This window comes from Lagopus muta, chromosome 25 (genome assembly GCF_023343835.1).
Source record: "Lagopus muta isolate bLagMut1 chromosome 25, bLagMut1 primary, whole genome shotgun sequence".
In the NCBI taxonomy this organism is placed as follows: domain Eukaryota; kingdom Metazoa; phylum Chordata; class Aves; order Galliformes; family Phasianidae; genus Lagopus; species Lagopus muta.
The window spans coordinates 602,636-618,494 of record NC_064457.1 but is presented as its reverse complement, the minus strand read 5'-3'; the positions used below and the strand labels follow the sequence as shown (position 1 = coordinate 618,494).

The window sequence follows — 15,859 nt, the reverse complement described above, 5'->3', positions numbered from 1 at the left end:
TACCTCTGGGATTTGTAAAAGATTGTAGGTATGGACAGTTTGTCTGTCTGCTCTGCAAAGTATGTGTCTGTTCATCCTCAAACACTGGAAGTGCCCTGAAGAGGAAATACATTGGTGAGGCCAAATATTGCACAGCTGCATGGCTGAGATCAGTACAAGTGGCCTCAATTCCTTCTTTTGTGAGACACCATGGGTGCAGTTTGGGTCACTCATCTCCAGAGCCCATCGGGGACAGCCACCCCCTCCCAGCACTCTGTGCCATGGCACTGCTGGTGGCTGTTCTCACACTGTGAGCATCACAGCACGGCTGGGAGGCTTTGGCAGTTCTCCTAAGTGGTGAACATGCTGCTGAGAGCTCTGGGGTCTTTTGACTAATCTAAATGAGTTGTTATTGTGCATTCCACAGGCAGGGTGTGACATTTGTGACCAATTCATGCAAAAATGAGTGCTAAAGGAGACTGCTGCCAGATACAGCTATCTGGTTGCATCAGAGAGAAGTAAAGGTTTATTAATTAGAGTAATCTTTTTCCCAGAGAAATACCAATCACGGTAGAGATTGACACCGGTAACAGTGATTCAGCACAGAAATTCAGGTGGAGAGGCAGCTGGGGTGGAACAGGGATGCTCCTCTCCTCCATGGCCGGAGCCCCTGGGAGCTGCAGCCATCAGTGCTCAGCCATCCTGAAACTCCCTGGGGAAAGATGAAGGGAAGCAAGAATTTCTTTGAAGAGATGCCGCCTCTGTCAGCCTCTCCTGCCTGCCAAACATTATCACATGGAGGACTGCTGCAGGTCAAACAGAATGTCTGATTGAAGCTTTCTAGAAATGCTAACCTTCTGGGCATTTTCAGCATTTTTAGGCATCTGAGATGCTGTCAGGTCCTGAAGCCTTTCGTGATCTCAAAGTTTTTATGGCTTCGGACACTTCCTCCATTGTGGCTCCTCTCTCCAATGTTTTATTCCCTTCCAGGCAGAGCTTCAAGTTTTCAGCACCTCCTGGAACCACAGCCATGAAGTCAGACACAGAGACCGTCTGGTCACTCTCCATCTTTTGCTGCTTTAGGACTTTTGCAGCTAACACTCTTTATATTTTAAATGTTGTGAGTGTTCCAACTATTCCGCTTTAATCGTGTTTCTCTCTTAATAGCAATTAAGTTTCTAATGTTTGGCTTCAGGATACTTCTGACTTCTCTGGCTCCTTGCTTTCAACTGGGCATTATTTTCCCTTTTCCTCCTTTATTTTCTACTTCTACACCTTGCCTGATTAAACTCTTCATATCATCATTTCAATTTGAGCCGCTTGTGAAAATGAAACCATTTTGATATGTGATTGTATAAGAAATAAATGACTTAAATCATGAATTTGACAAAAAACATAAAAAACACCTCCAGATTTCCAAATAAGGAAAGATGTCTTCATGTCCTTTGCCACTGTTCAGAGAGAAGAGTTAACGGAAGGACACAGGAGGTATTCCTTTCTTCCAGTTCTTACCTGGGCTTTCACAAGAGCTGCCAGACTGGGAATGGGAGGATGATGAGCGGGAGAGGCAGCCTTTGCCCCCTTCTCCCCCACCACTGCCTCCTCCTCCACCTGAAGCTTTTCCACAGCCTCCTCCTCTGCTGCTGCCTCCTCCTCCTCCTCCAGAAGTTTTTCCCCCAGATCCTCCGCTGCTTCCTCCACCTGAGCACCAGCTGCTTCCTCCTCCACTTCCACCTCGTGCAGAACCACTCGTTCCTCCGTGTCCTCCAGAAGATCCAGCACCGGCTGCTCCCTGCGAGGTGCTGTGAGGAGGACAGGGTGTGCATGGCTGAGATGCACAGCAACATGACTGATGCGTGACATCCTACCAACCCCATCGGGCCGCTCTCTGACTGCCTTCCTCTGATGGGAAAGTGCTGCTGTGTGAAACGCGTTCTGTTTCTAAACTATCCTAATCGGGAACAAATTAACTGCTCTGCATCTTAGTTACTCCCCGTGTGCATACCTAATGTCATGCTGGCCTTCCTCAAGCAGTGACCGGTACTGAGCAATCTCCTGCTCCAGGCGGGTCTTGATGCCCAGCAGCATCTTGTACTCCTGGTTCTGGCTCTCCATCTCGCAGCGGATGCTGGCCAGCTCCTCCTCCAAGGGGCCAATCATGCCCTGGATCTGCTGCAGCTGCATGTTGTAGCGGCGTTCTGTGTCCTCCAGGTTGGACTGCAAAGCCCCTACCTGAGAACAGAATGAAAAGTAGTTTCTTAAGGGAACGTGGCAAGATTGGCCCATTCTTGTGACCCAAAAGAGAAAAATCTTTCACACTGTCCATGTGCCAAACATCCTATTTCTAAATGGAAAGCTAGCTTTAGCTGCAGAGAGCTGCTTCCCCTGCCATTGCAGCAACTCACGTATCAGGCTTAGAATCAATCTCTGCTTACCCTGCTGAGCTCAGACTGCAGCTCAATTTCCAGGCCCTGATAGTCATGTCTCAGCACAGAGATCTGTTGGTTGCTTGATTCCAGTTCCTGACCACTTGAGTGGACTTGTTGGCTCACCTCCTCTATCTGAAAAATGAATGTATATTGTTGGAGTTTTTTGGCCACCACAGTTATCACGGAAGCATCCAACTGCACGAGGAGCTGAGGCATTCAATGCTTGGTCATTTACCTTGCTCTCATACCAACTTTCAACCTCTTCACGGTTTTTCTGGATGATTTGTTCATATTCTTGTCTCATATCATTCAGTTTTTTCAGCAGATCCTCTCCTGGAGCAGCATTGACCTCCACATTCACATCACCGCTGGATTGTGCTTGCAGCGATTTCATGTCCTGCAGAGAAAACCCAGACCCAAGGCACACAAACAAAAATGGTGAAATTACTTTGTGAAAGAGATTTCTCCCTCTGGAATCATTAACTATTCTAGACCCTTTCAAAAACGTAGATACTTCTGTGTTCTGGCTATTTTAATGCAGTTGCTTGGCTCTGACTTCCTTGATGTTGCTTGGTGGGAAGCCCTGTGCTAAGAGAGACCCTGGAAAAGTCTGGGCCTGGAGCTCAGCTGTGCTGGGAGGGCAGGAAGGTGTCGCTGGGGAAACCTGCCCACATTCGCGGTGTTGGAAGCGTTCTCATTTGCCTCCACAGCCTGCGGCTCAAGGAGCCGGCTCGTACCTCCTCATGGTCCTTCTTGAGGCCAATCAACTCTTCTTTCAGGGACTCTGCCTGCATTTCCAGGTCAGACCTGGTCAGGGTCAGGCTGTCCAGCAGGGGCCGCAGGGTGTTGATGTCGGCCTCCACGTTCTGCCTCAGTCCGTACTCGGTCTCATACCTATAAGGGGCGATGCAGACAGGTCAGCCCTGATCCTGGGCTCGTGGTTCTTCTCCTTCTGACTTTATTTACAAAACTCAAACTTTAATATGAAAACGTATTTTGTAGTCTTTGCCATCTTCTCCTCTTACTGTAAACTTTGAGTGCGGTTCATCTGCATTTCATTTGACTTTCAGTGAGAGAGAACCACAGTTTGTTTCTCCTTAAAAATAGAACAGTTTTTAAGCTTTTTCTAAAAGAATGATCTTTGTTCTCACAGCCATAGGGAGCATTTCTGCATTGTTACAGAAATAATTAAGAACTTGAAGTCTTACAGGTTAATTGTGCTGTCATGGAACCAGAAGTAGCTGTCGGTTTTGTGGGCTGTTACTTCTGAGGGGAGGTTGAGGAAAGCAGGAGAAAGGAAGAGAGGAAATGGGAGATATGTCCTTACTTTGTCCTGAAGTCTTCTGCAGTCATCCTTGTGTTATCCAGGTTCAAAAGCACTTTGTTGGTCTCCACAGCCGCAGTCAGAATCTAGAAGAGAAGATGATGGGCTGAGGACAGCTTTCACTGCGAACCTCTCAGACTTACAGGAGAGACACACTGGAATGTGATCTTCCCATTGCAGTGTAGGTGAATGAGAGCAGCAGCAGTTCCTGCATGGAGAGGCCTGAGAAGGCCTTCTGCAGTGCAAAGAGATGCCACTATGAAAATAACATCAGGACTGCAAAAAACGCATCTGGGGAATGCAAGCAGGGAGGGAGGAGCCCTGCAGGAGGCCTGGGGCTGTCGCTGTGGCTCTCTGTGAGCCCATGGGCCAAGGGATGAATCAAGTGTCAGATGCTGCTCAGCCTGGAGACTCAGCACTGGCACTTTTCCTATGCTCTGAAACCCACTGCAGGCACTCTGAGGGGCTGAACTCGCTGCTGGCTGAGCGCTGGGAGGTGCACTGCAGAGGATGCTTTGCTTCCCTTCTCATGGCTGATAGTCAGATGTGTGCGTGGAAGGTGGAGCTGAGGCACACGAGGTGCCTTCAGAGCAGCGCTTGGTGAGCACAGCAGTGTCCTGGCTGCCTCTGCTGCAAGACGTGTAAGCACCTGTGACAGAGAACATCCTACCTGATTCTGAAGGTCTTCAATTGTGCTGTAGTAGTGGCTGTAGTCCTTTCTTCCTGCAGGACCTTGCTTCTGGTACCACTCCCTGATCAATTGTTCGAGCCGAGCGTTTTCTTTTTCCAGACTTCTGACCTTGTCCAGGTATGAAGCCAAGCGGTCATTAAGGTTCTGCATGGTCAGCTTTTCATTGTTGGACAGAATTCCCATGTTCTCTCCACCAAAGCCACCGCCACCAAAGCTGCCAGCGCTGAACCCAGCATCGCCCGAGCCAAAGCTCCCTCCGTACCCAGCGCCAAACCCGCTCCCTCCTGCCCCAAAGCCGCCTCCCATGCCGCCGCAGCGCATCGTCCCTCCGTAGGTGGCCGCACTCCATCCCCCTGCATAGGAGCTGCCCCCCATTCCGCTGCTCATTCCCCCTCCGTAGCTGCTGCGCCTCATCCGCCCAAAGCTCGCCGCCCCGCAGCTGCTCCTGGAGCTGCCCCCGCTGCCCGCCCTGGATGCGGTGTATCTGTGTGCTGATGCAGAGCCGTGCTGGCTGCCCCCGCTGCTCCCTCGCAGGCAGCTGAAAGATCTCTGGGAGCAGCTCATGGTGTCGGCAGTCGGGGTTCAGTGAGTGTCAGAGCCGCTTGGGATCATAGCTCCGGCCCCTGCCCTGCCTGGGCTGCATTTATAGTGGGGCCGTGGGTGTCACCTCCGAAGGGAGCACCTTCTTTCCATGTGCAGTGGCAAGCCGTGGTCCTGGTGCCAAGAGTAATTTGCCAAAGGGAGACATCTGGCAGCTCAGGAAGCTGAGCCCACACTCCGTGTTTGTGACCGTTTGTTTATTAGCACAAAGCGTGTAATTTCTGCTGGGTGGCTCTGAGTTAGGCAGCTATTTTCAGAATCCAGTCCACTGACACTCATCTGAATTAAACTCATCCCACTCACCTCACCCCACACACCTCCCAGCACAACGAGCCATCGCAGTGTGACAGCACTGAGTGCTCTGTGTCCTTCAGTGCCGTCCTTCCTCACATTCCTTCCCCTTTGGATGTGTGTCAGGGAATCCCAGCCGTTCTTCACATGCAGGGCTCTCTTCATGCGTTCTGCTGCCCTGTGCTGCACGCTCCTTCATTTCAGGCTTTTACTGCTTGATGCCTTTTGAAGATGTATCACAGGGTGTGCTTTGCAGAACCACCACAAAGAGCCACCATTGCTGCAGAGCTAAAGCCCAGGACTTAATCTTTTATCCTGCAAAGTGGACATTGGCACACACCACCCGTCCACCATTGTTCTGAGTGTGCAGCTGCAGTTACATTTCATTGAGAGCCATTGCAGTATGAAAAGCACCAGAACTGACGTGGAAGGGCTGTGAGGGCAGCGTGGGCTGCTGCTCCGAAGATAATACTGAGTATGAAGGTGGATGTAATAAAACATTTAATGTGTTAGAAAGTTATTCCATCATATTCCATCCACCCAGCTCCTTACAGAGGACGCCGGGTGCACAGCAAACCACTGCTGCAGCTCCACGAGCCCTCTTACTTTGGGCAATCTAAAGACTCTGAAGGAACTCTGCATTTCTTGAGATCTCTTCAGTAAAAGATGAGCACTTTGTTGAAGGAGGTGCATTGTGTGAGCTGTGTTAGGGCTGTGTGCCACAGTTCACTGAAATGGCTGTTTGGGAGATCGACTCTGTCAGATGGACACCAGCACAGCATTTCCCTTCGGTTTTGTTTTCTGTTGGACACAGCATGACCACAATAGGAGCACTGGCCAGGAACGTTGCATCTTCTTATTCTGATGTGGCTGCGACTTTTCCAGACGTGGGAAGCAGAGCTGAGCCCCCTGCACTGCAGCAGCCCGTGCTGCCATCCCCACTGCTGCCCAGCGCTGCGGAGCTGCTTATGTGACACCCAACTTCCTGTATTGATCTGCTGTTATTTTTGCCTCGCTAAGCCTTCAGGATGTTGATTGTTGCTAATGGAGATGCGGTTGTTGTGGCTCATGGCAGGTGTTTGTGGAAACATCCTTTATAAACACCCCTCCCAGCACACCCTCACCCACACACGGGGACACACCTGGAGTTTCATCCTCTGCTGGACTTCGTTTCTGAGCCATGCTGGGAAACCAGGCCCTCCCAGCCCTCACTGCAAAGCCTGGGGGAGTCTAAATCACAGCAGTTTAGCTGCTTCTGGTAAGAAGTCCTTTTCTGTTGAAGTGCTCCTGCACTATCAGCCCCTTTGGCCCGTGACACTGTCATGGAGCTGTCAGGAGTCACCATTTGGCACCTTGAAGGTGTCCCACTCTCAGTGTTGCCCATCCCCAGCACCGAACAACTCTGCTGGGGTCTTTTCTGTGTGAGAACCTCTGGAAGGGTGCCCATGGGAAGCTCCACCCCTCGCAGGATGGGGAACGAGGTGTGAATGGCAGTGCGAGGTGAGGTTAAAACATGGCGCTTGTGAAACTGAGCTTTTTTTTTGTCACTAAGTGACCTGATGGAGAGAACACGCGGTCACAGTGTACCGTCAGCTGAAGGTTTCATGGCAGCAAAAGAACCCACCGTCCTGCAGTGCATGGAACAGAAGGGGGTGGAGGAGAGGAGATGCTCTGAGGGCGGGCGGCACCACGGCTGTTTGCAGCGCGTTCCTTCCCTTTCCCGTGACAAACCTGAGCTGCTGCTCAACAGTGGGAGCTGTATTTAAGCACGAAGGGCTCACATAGAGTGGGCACGAGTTCAGCCCATCAGCGAGCCTGCAGGGTCACGGCCGTGTCTGGTGACAGCAAAGGCTGCGAGAGAACGGGGTCTGTGTCCCCGGGGTGCACATGGCAGGAGGGAGGGCCGCTGGGGCTGCAGGAGGGTGAGGGGGGCCGGCAGCTCAGGGCTGGCGCTCGCAGTGCTGCCCGCTCTGTGCTCACAGCTGCTTCGACCCGCGAGACCAGGAGAGCAATGAGTGCAGCTGTGCCTGCGGCTGTGCCCGGCGCGGCGCCTCCGTCCTGCTTCAGGTCTGTCGGAAAAGGTCCTTTTGCTCAATGTTCGGGTGGAGAAAAACGGTGGAAGAGCTACGTGGAGCATACGAGTCATTCACATAATTGTACGTTATAAGCTAACTCCCATTATATGCTCATCAATCAACTTTATTAGCACCAGATAATCCCATGCGATGGTATTTCCTCATAGTAAATAGGAAACCGGTCCCTGAAGTGTGACTGTGTCGGAGAGGAGCTCTGCCCTCTTCCTGCAGGCAGACGCTGCTCCTCCTTCCCGGGCCGTGCAGCGCTCTCCTCGGGGCTGAGATGTAAACAGACATTTTCTTATCTCTGTAAAATCAGAATGTTGAAAAAAAAACACGAAAATTGGATTCAGATTCGTTGGATCATATTGGGACTCGATCATGTTTATTATTTAATGGCGCGTGAGCTGAGAGTTCTGAACAGCAGCCGATTGCTGCCTAACGACTCCCGCGGCGGAGCAGTGCGGGCGCTCAGCGCTGAGCGGCGCTGCGGGCGCGTCCCGCACGGCCCGGCCGGGTTTGGCAGCGCAGCGCCAGCCCGTGTCTGCGGCCGCCTTCAGCGCCCGTGGAAGTGCTTCGCTCGCGCCGTGGGCAACCGCCGGCCGTGTCTCCTGTTCGTTCTCTTACCTCCAAGCATCTCACAGCGCCGCGGTCCGCGTGCCGTGCCGTGCCGTGCCTGCCGTGTAATTCCTTGCAGTGCCGTGCAATGCCGTGCAATGCCGTGCCGTGTAATTCCTTGCAGTGCCATGCAGTGCCGTGCAATGCCGTGCAATGCCGTGCCGTGCAATGCCTTGCAGTGCCGTGCAATGCCGTGCCGTGCAGTGCCGTGCAATGCCGCGCAATGCCGCGCAATGCCATGCCGCGCAATGCCGTAGCGGCTCCGTGCCGCCAGAGGGCGCCGTGGCTCTCCGAGGGCGGGCGCTACCCGCGGCCGATCGGGGCTGCAGCGGACGGCGGTTTTGCTCTTACGCTTCAGACCCAGTTTAAAGTCTCCGCTGTTGGACTCCAGCGTCTTCGCATGCCTTCGGTCCCGGGTCGTGTTTGTGCTAGGTCTTAGAGGCTCTACAGTGGGTGTGAAATGGGCTTTTGGGCCGGGTGCTTTTCCCACTCGGCTTTTTTGGGTGTTGTTTCAGGCAGCCACGTGTTTGGTGCAGAGCACAGGGTTGCAGAGCCGTCGGCAGCGCCTGTGGGGGGCAGGGGGCGCGGGGCCCCATCCTCAGTGCTGCTGCTGTGCTGAGCTCTGTGCTCAGCTCCTGCTCTGCTGTGCACTGTGCTCAGCATAGCTGGGCTGCGGGAATCAGAGTGCAGACACGGCTTTGTTGATTGCATCAGGCAAAAGCACAGTTTTATTAGAGAAGTTTTTTCACCAGCAGGTACATTAGTGATCCTGACTAACACAAGGAACTTCTAGAGATTGCGGCGTTACAGAAGCAGCAGAATGAGAAAAGGAGGCCCACAGGGGGCCTGGAGATACACGGCAAAGCGTCGCTGAATTCTACTTTGTCTGCACAGAGGCATGCAGTGAACACGGAGTGTTCTTGTTTTGTCTGTGAGTTTCTGTGTGTGTCATCTCCTGGTCCGGTTATCCTCAATCACAGATTCTCCTGCAAGTCACTGCAGAAAAAAGGAAAGCATTATTTTTATTCAGGCAGAGAGAAAGTCTTTCAAAGAGGAACAAAAATTGGGCTGTGCGGGACACTGATTTCAATGACAGGCTCTGTTAAACAAGAGCGGGTGGTGGGGAGCCCAGGAAATCCCAGAAGCTCCCAAAATAATTGTGCTTTGTGGCAAACTGCAGCCGTAGGAAGACAGATTGGCTCTTTGTGCCCATTGCAGCCCGGTGGCTCAGCCCTGCGGGGCTCTCCTGCTTTACATCCACCTTTCCCCTATGCCTCATCTCCCCAGCCTTCTCCTCACACTCCCACATCTCACGTTTTCTTTCTATTGCTCCAGGTTGTGCCCAAGCTCTGTCTAAGCACATTTCTTAGTGTTGCTGCAGTTTTGCCCTGTAGTGCCAGACAGCCCAAACTACAGCACTGTAATTCTCTGAGAATGTATGAATGGTGGTTTAGGACAAAGCGTTGTCTCCTGGCCTCACTGCAAGGAACAAACTGGGCGAAAAGGTGTTGTCCTGGTGTGGAAGCAGCTCTTACCCTGTATGTCCCCGGTCTTGCAGGGCGGGACTTGTGCCTGGCAGTGGGATGCTGTGGTTGTAGTGTAGGTGTGGCTTGTCCTAATGACTCCTCCTCCAACACTGCTCCCTACTCCGATTCCTCCTCCATGACTGATGGGATGCATGTGGGGAGAGAAATGAGCAGCGTTAGAACTTTACATGGCACTACCAGGGGCTCAAAGTGTCACGTTATGCCATTTATAGAGGTTGGAAATGTCACAGAGCGCTTTACACGGTGCTCTTTTCTCATTTTGCTTTCCACACCCCCTCTGGCATGGAAGTGGCAGAGCCCTGCAAATGGTTTTCTTCTTCTGACAGTTGTCACCCATCTGATCACAGAAAACACACTGTGACAAACGAGGACATAACACTGGAAGTTGTGGTGTTGGAAGATTCGGTTCCTCTGCTTTGCAGATCCCAAGGAATGACATTTAGTTCAGAACTGAACACTCGTCGCAGTAAAGCAGCTCAGAGCATCGAGATATCAGAGATATCAAATAATTCCCAATCTACAAAGCAGATCTTGACTGGTTCTGTTGGATTCAGAGATCTACGTACATAAGGTCCTGCTGTCCTCCTTCCAACAAGCAGCGGTAGGTCTGAATCTCCTGTTCCAAACGGCACTTGACGTCCAACAAGGTCTTGTACTCCTGGTTCTGGCACTCTATTTCTGCTCTTATTTCCGCCAACTGCTGCTCCACACACGTGATCTGGTTCTGCAGCTCGCCAAGCAGCGTGTTGTACTGGCACTCCGTCTCAGCCAGGGAGGATTCTAGATTATTCCTCTGATAAACAAAGAAACAACACTCACTCGCATGTCACCGCACCGTTTGCTGTTTCCACGGTGAGAGCAGACGAGCTGCTGCGCAGCGCCTGCATGCAGCTGTGAGCTGTGCACGCACCTGGCTGAGCTGAGCCTGCAGGTCGATCTCCAGCGCCTGCAGCTGCCGCCTCAGCTCGGTGACCTGATTGTTGCACGTCTCCACCTCCTGACCGCTCGTGATAACCTCCCGATTCACCTCCTCGATCTGCAAATCACCAAGGCAGAGCAAAGACCCTCAGAGGATACCTGTGCAGGCTGAACTTCTACAGCACAGCTCACAGTGAGCAGCAGCACGGCCCCAGGTGGGCACGGCGAGCTGTGTGTGCTGGGCGTTAACCACTGCCTTTGGCTGTGTGCTGCTTTTCAAATCACATTAACCTCCTGGCTACCAGGGCTCTTTAATCCCAGCGTGGAAGGTTTCAGTTCCAGCACAGCACCACGAGGCCTCGCGGCAGCTGCTGCCGCCAGATGGGACACAGCAAACTGGTCAGACAGGCCTGTGCCTCCCGCAGAGCACAGCGTGTAAAGCAGTGCTGATCTCAGGCGTCTGTAGAGAACAACAGCTTGTTGTCTCCGTGTCTGTATTCTGAAGTGCTTCTGTGCCCTGATCTGTGCACGTCAGTCTGTCTGGCAGCGGGTTTGCGTTGCTTACCTTGCACTCGTACCAATCCTCAACTTCCTTGCGGTTGCGCGCTATCAGTGTTTCGTACTGGCATCTCAAATCCTCCAAGATCTGCCTGAGATCTGGCCCAGGGCAGGCGTTGACCTCCACACTCACATCTCCAGTAGATTGCTTTCTCAGACAATTCATTTCCTGGAAATACAGCCCGGATTAGACAGCACAAAGGAGCAGAGCTGGCTGCTGAGCGGCGCTCGCTGTGAGCGCTGCCTCCCAATGCAGCTGTGAGGTGCGGAGCAATGCTGCAGATCTGTTGGGTAACTTAAAGCACAGCCTTGTAGGTGAAAAGTTCTGTGCCAGGGCTCCGCAGAGCAGCAGCAGCCCCCAGCCTACCTCCTCATGGTTCTTCTTCAGGCAGCAGAGCTCCTCCCGCAGTGACTCCAGCTGTGCCTCCAGGTCGGACCTGCAGAGCGTCAGCTGGTCCAGGACCTGGCGCAGCCCGTTGATGTCAGCCTCCACGCTCTGGCGGAGGGCCAGCTCCGTCTCGTACCTGAGTGAGAAAGAAGGCAGAAAATGAGAACCCGCTCCCTGCTTATGCAAAGATCTCCTCTTCCCATCTATGTGCTCTGTACTGGGTTTTGCTGTCTAAGCTGAATGCACTGTGCATTAGATTTCTGCGCTGCTTTTGATGTTTGTTATGTGCAAGCTGTTCCTTTTTTTCCACCTGTTTTCCTCCCTCTCCTGAAAGCAGCATCTGGCGTCGTTTGCCCATCGCTCAGCTGCTTTGCTGATCCCAGTCTGCAGTGGTGTGTGATGGGATGCACTGACTGCACCACTGAGGGCCGCTCCCTGCAATGCCGGTCCCTGGCCCTAACCAGCAAACACTGTTGCCAAATGTTTTACCTCAGAACAGTAATTAAGGGAGGGCTGATGACCAAGAGCAAAATGCCTTTCATCATCCCATCCTGTCCTAACGAGGTGTTGCAGTGAGACTCGTCTGAGGTGTCTGTGAGCAGTGCTCTGGGATGTGGGGCTGGGGGTGTGGGTTGGTGCTTGGAGGCACTCACTTCACACGGAAATCATCAGCGGCCATCCTGCTGTTGTCGATGTCCAGAATGATCTTGTTGTTATCAATGGTTGCACAGACAATCTGGAAAAGAGCAGAGCATGAGAACAGCTCCCTTCTCTGCTGCTGTACTCCATGGTTGCACATGTGCTAAGCAGGAGCTCTTTCTGATTCCCTTTTCCCACTACCTCTCTCCCCATAGGTTTGGTCCTTGAGCAGAGCACTTACAGGAGGAGCTTTGCCTCCCTGATGGGCAGGCAGCAAGGAGAAGAGCTGGGCTGTACAGGACTGGGAGTTGGAGAGCTGTGAGATGGGCACTCCCAGTTTCAGGGTCTGAAGACAAGTTCTGGAGATGCTTCACCTCAAAGCTCAGCTGAACGCAGGCTGCCTGGTGCTTGGTCTCAAGCTTAAGGGTTTTCAGGGAGCAGCTGGGAGCTGCCTTTAAGCCTAAACATCTTCCATAACTTTCAGTGGGGACATTCTATTGTCAGGCTCTTTGTGCCACTGCACAGAACGTTTTAAACACCCAGTTTTTCTCACATAGCATTTATAACACTTTGTGTCACCATCAGCTGGGTGAGATTTTCTGTTACTCTGCTGCTCCTTTTGCTCTGCTGTATCCATAACCATTCAGTCAGAACCCAGTGTAACAAGGCATCCTTTTTTCTCTGAGCAGCATTATCCCACTCGCATGGCCTCACAGCACAACCGCACTCAACAACGTCCCGGAGGAAATTGCTGCCATTTATGTTTGCAAGCACATTCTACAGCAATAAAATTACCTCTAACAATTGCAGTAAGTCCTGAATGCAAATTGAAAAAATAGAGAGGAGAGGAATAACTGAAAAATGGCATTACCTGATTCTGAAGATCTTCGATTTCTTTGTAATAGCAGCTGTAGTCCCGGGGCTCGCAGGAGAGGCCCTGTGTAGCGTACCACTCTCTGATTCTGCATTCCAGCTCTGCATTTTCCTTCTCCAAGCACTTCACCTTGTCCAGGTAGGACGCCAGGCGGTCATTGAGATTTTGCATGGTCACTTTCTCATCGCAGGATGAAAGCAAGCAGTCGCCACCAAGGCCACCGACAACCACACCGCCTCCGATGCCGAAACCAAGGCCATTGCCATAGCAGTTGCCACCTCCATAGCTCCCACCAGCCAAGCTACCGACACTCAGTCCCCCTCCATAATTCACTCCACCGCAGTAACTCCTTCCAGAAAAACCTCTGCCACTGCCTATCGTATAGGAAGAAATCCGTGCTCCACCACCACCACCAATGATACAGCTGCCACCACTGCTCCTGCCTTTGCTAGACACAGTAATCGTCTCTTTAATGTTGCAACTCATCGCGACAGCGGCTGGAAATGCAAGCAGAAGCCCAAAGCAAGACGCACAGCTTGGTATTGAATCAGCCTGCGAGTTGTCTGCTGCCACAGGACTCTATTTATACCTTCCACAGTGGGTGTCACCGCCGTTCCTGTTCCCAGAAGGCTGGCTACTCCAGCCATTGGTGCCAAGAATAATTTCTCAAAGGGAAGTTTCCTTTCAAGATTCCCAGTAGACAAGGAAGATACTTTACATGTCTCTTGCTTATTTCAAAAATACATTAGCAATAATGTTTTATGAATCATCGGCTTTTTGTTTATGATGCAAACTTTACAACATTAAGCCAGGAAAAACACTGTCCTAAATTATATACCAGGAAGAAATCATTAAAGGTTATTGCATCAAAGAGCTCTTTATCTCTCATTAATTTATTTTCATTTTATTTTGAGTTGAATAAGCAGGTTTCATGCAAGCTGCTGATGTTGGAATATGTAAGATGAAAACGTATGTACGAAGCTGGATTCTGGAATGATGTATGAAGAATGATGTAAGAACTTTGTGCAGAGATCAGAGACGGAGAGATTAACCTCTAAGTCTCTCCACTGCTGAAATAACAATTCCAGAACACTGCTGTGAGCCGTGATGATGTGCAGTGATCTCTTAATGGACACAGAGGGAAGATTCTTCATGTGTGATCTGTGGCTGCCCAGTGGTTCACAAAGGATTTCTTTCTTTTTAGAGAGCACAAAATAACACAGCAGGGCTTTGAATGCTGTCCTGCTGCTCAGCGAAAGGCGCTGCTGCCATTTTCTCGTAATGGCAGATGAGCTGCAGGGGGAGGTGGGCTTTTCAAACTGAGTGGGGCTGGAAAGACCCTGCAGGCAATTTGTGTGTCAGTGTGCTGTGTGCTAAATGCAATTCCAGACCGCTGCTGGGAGACAGGAGGACAGAACTGCCCACGAAGGCGGTGGAGCAGTTGTTGCCTGGAACAGTCCTAGACTGACTTGGAAAAGGTGGATTAAGCATGAAGTAGAGGTTCTGTTCCTCATGTCTCCAAATCTTAGCTGGGCCGAAAAAGTGAAAACCAAAAATCTTTTATTTTTCTGACATCAACATTCGGGCTGAGCTGCTTTGTGAACACACCGAGCTGGGCTGCTGTGTGGGGAGAACTGTCTGCAGCAGCTGCTGGGCTGGGGATGCATCCACCAAGAGCCACCCTGAGCCCAAGCAGCAGAGCACAGAGAGGTGGAACTCCTGCTCCGTGTCTGGATGGTGGGCAGCTGCTCTCATGGCAAGCAAAGAACCCCATTTACCAAAAGACTGAAGCCTGGCGCTATTTGTGGATTTACCCATCACTTTATTGTTCTTACTCGCCTGCTTTCTCTATAGAGCTGCCTTCTCTTATCTCTCATCCTTGGACATTACTTATGTGGTGCAATGAAAGCCAGCAGCATTCCTGTGCTATCTCCAGCAGGATGGAGACAGAGCTGTGCAGACGCTCAGAGTGATTTATCAGCAACAAGGAGCTGCTGATGCCTGCAGTGCTGCCATGCTGCGCTCCGCTCGGGGCTGAACCAAGAGCAGAGCTGAGAACACGTAAAACTGCAGCAAATAGCGATTGTGCTTAGAAACAGAATATCTGGATTTCGTTACTAGGAATGGGGAGCATAATTGGAGTCAGGGTGTGGTGGTAAGAATGAACCGAAACTGATGTAATGCTGCGTTGCTGGAAGCTTTGCCTTGTCCTGCACATAATGCTTCAGAAGTTTCCCAATCGCTGTCTGCAGCAAGCATCTTTCCTGAGTGAGCACGCATTCCTTCCTCTCCTTCACGGTTATCATTTTAGCACATCAAGATAATGCAGGCAGAAACACGGGGCACCCCTTTGTGGGATGGGAGGATGCCTGTGCGCCGTTGTGGTAATGGCTGCAGCAGTAGCACAGCTCTTGGCCCTGCAGTGGGCAGCTCTCCCTGGCACAGGAATGCCCACTCTCTTGCATTTTCCTTTTTGTCTTCAGGAAATGGGTGCTCTAGTCAGGCCAAGGGAAATTACTGCTCTGAAGGTCTAAAGAAGTCATAAACTAAGCTTCCTCTCCTCCTGTTTTTGTTAGGTGTACTCATAAGGTTCCTGGGTCTGCTCCAACTAGCACAAACAAGTATGGAAATCTCATGGAAATGTAATTTCCAGCCCAAGGTCTGCAGCTCCATAATTTGCAGCTCCCTAATGCATGGTTATTTGCAGGGTGTTTTCTGTTGGGACTGTTTATCCCAAGCTACCTTCTCATAAGCTGCTTTCCAGACGCATCCCAACTCGTAGGCCCGGTGTCTCAGGAGCTGACTGTGCATCCCTGGGGGCTTTCCAGGGGCAAATTCATAACCCTGGGTGATTGCAGTCCTTCTGGCCGTGTCATTAGGTCTCCTTCACCTGTCAGGAATGTAGGGCAGCTCCTTTGTGAAAGTGCC

The 15,859-nt window shown here is 51.5% G+C and overlaps 2 protein-coding genes across 2 annotated transcripts; both read right to left on the bottom strand.

Annotated features, from left to right (window-relative positions):
• Positions 1–855: 855 nt before the first annotated feature.
• LOC125684346 (keratin, type I cytoskeletal 19-like) lies at positions 856–4,987 on the bottom strand. The gene is made up of 8 exons (XM_048926480.1): positions 4,403–4,987; positions 3,736–3,818; positions 3,146–3,302; positions 2,644–2,805; positions 2,415–2,540; positions 1,985–2,211; positions 1,492–1,781; positions 856–995 (listed from the first exon to the last, which is right to left on the bottom strand). The coding sequence occupies exons 1-8, from the start codon at positions 4,985–4,987 to the stop codon at positions 856–858; spliced, it is 1,770 nt and encodes a 589-aa protein (XP_048782437.1).
• A 3,681-nt stretch (positions 4,988–8,668) lies between these two features.
• LOC125684746 (keratin, type I cytoskeletal 13-like) lies at positions 8,669–13,516 on the bottom strand. Its single transcript, XM_048927183.1, has 8 exons — positions 12,929–13,516; positions 12,072–12,154; positions 11,398–11,554; positions 11,038–11,199; positions 10,465–10,590; positions 10,121–10,347; positions 9,543–9,673; positions 8,669–9,003 (listed from the first exon to the last, which is right to left on the bottom strand). The coding sequence occupies exons 1-8, from the start codon at positions 13,415–13,417 to the stop codon at positions 8,978–8,980; spliced, it is 1,401 nt and encodes a 466-aa protein (XP_048783140.1). The 5' UTR covers positions 13,418–13,516; the 3' UTR covers positions 8,669–8,977.
• Between the last annotated feature and the right edge of the window lie 2,343 nt (positions 13,517–15,859).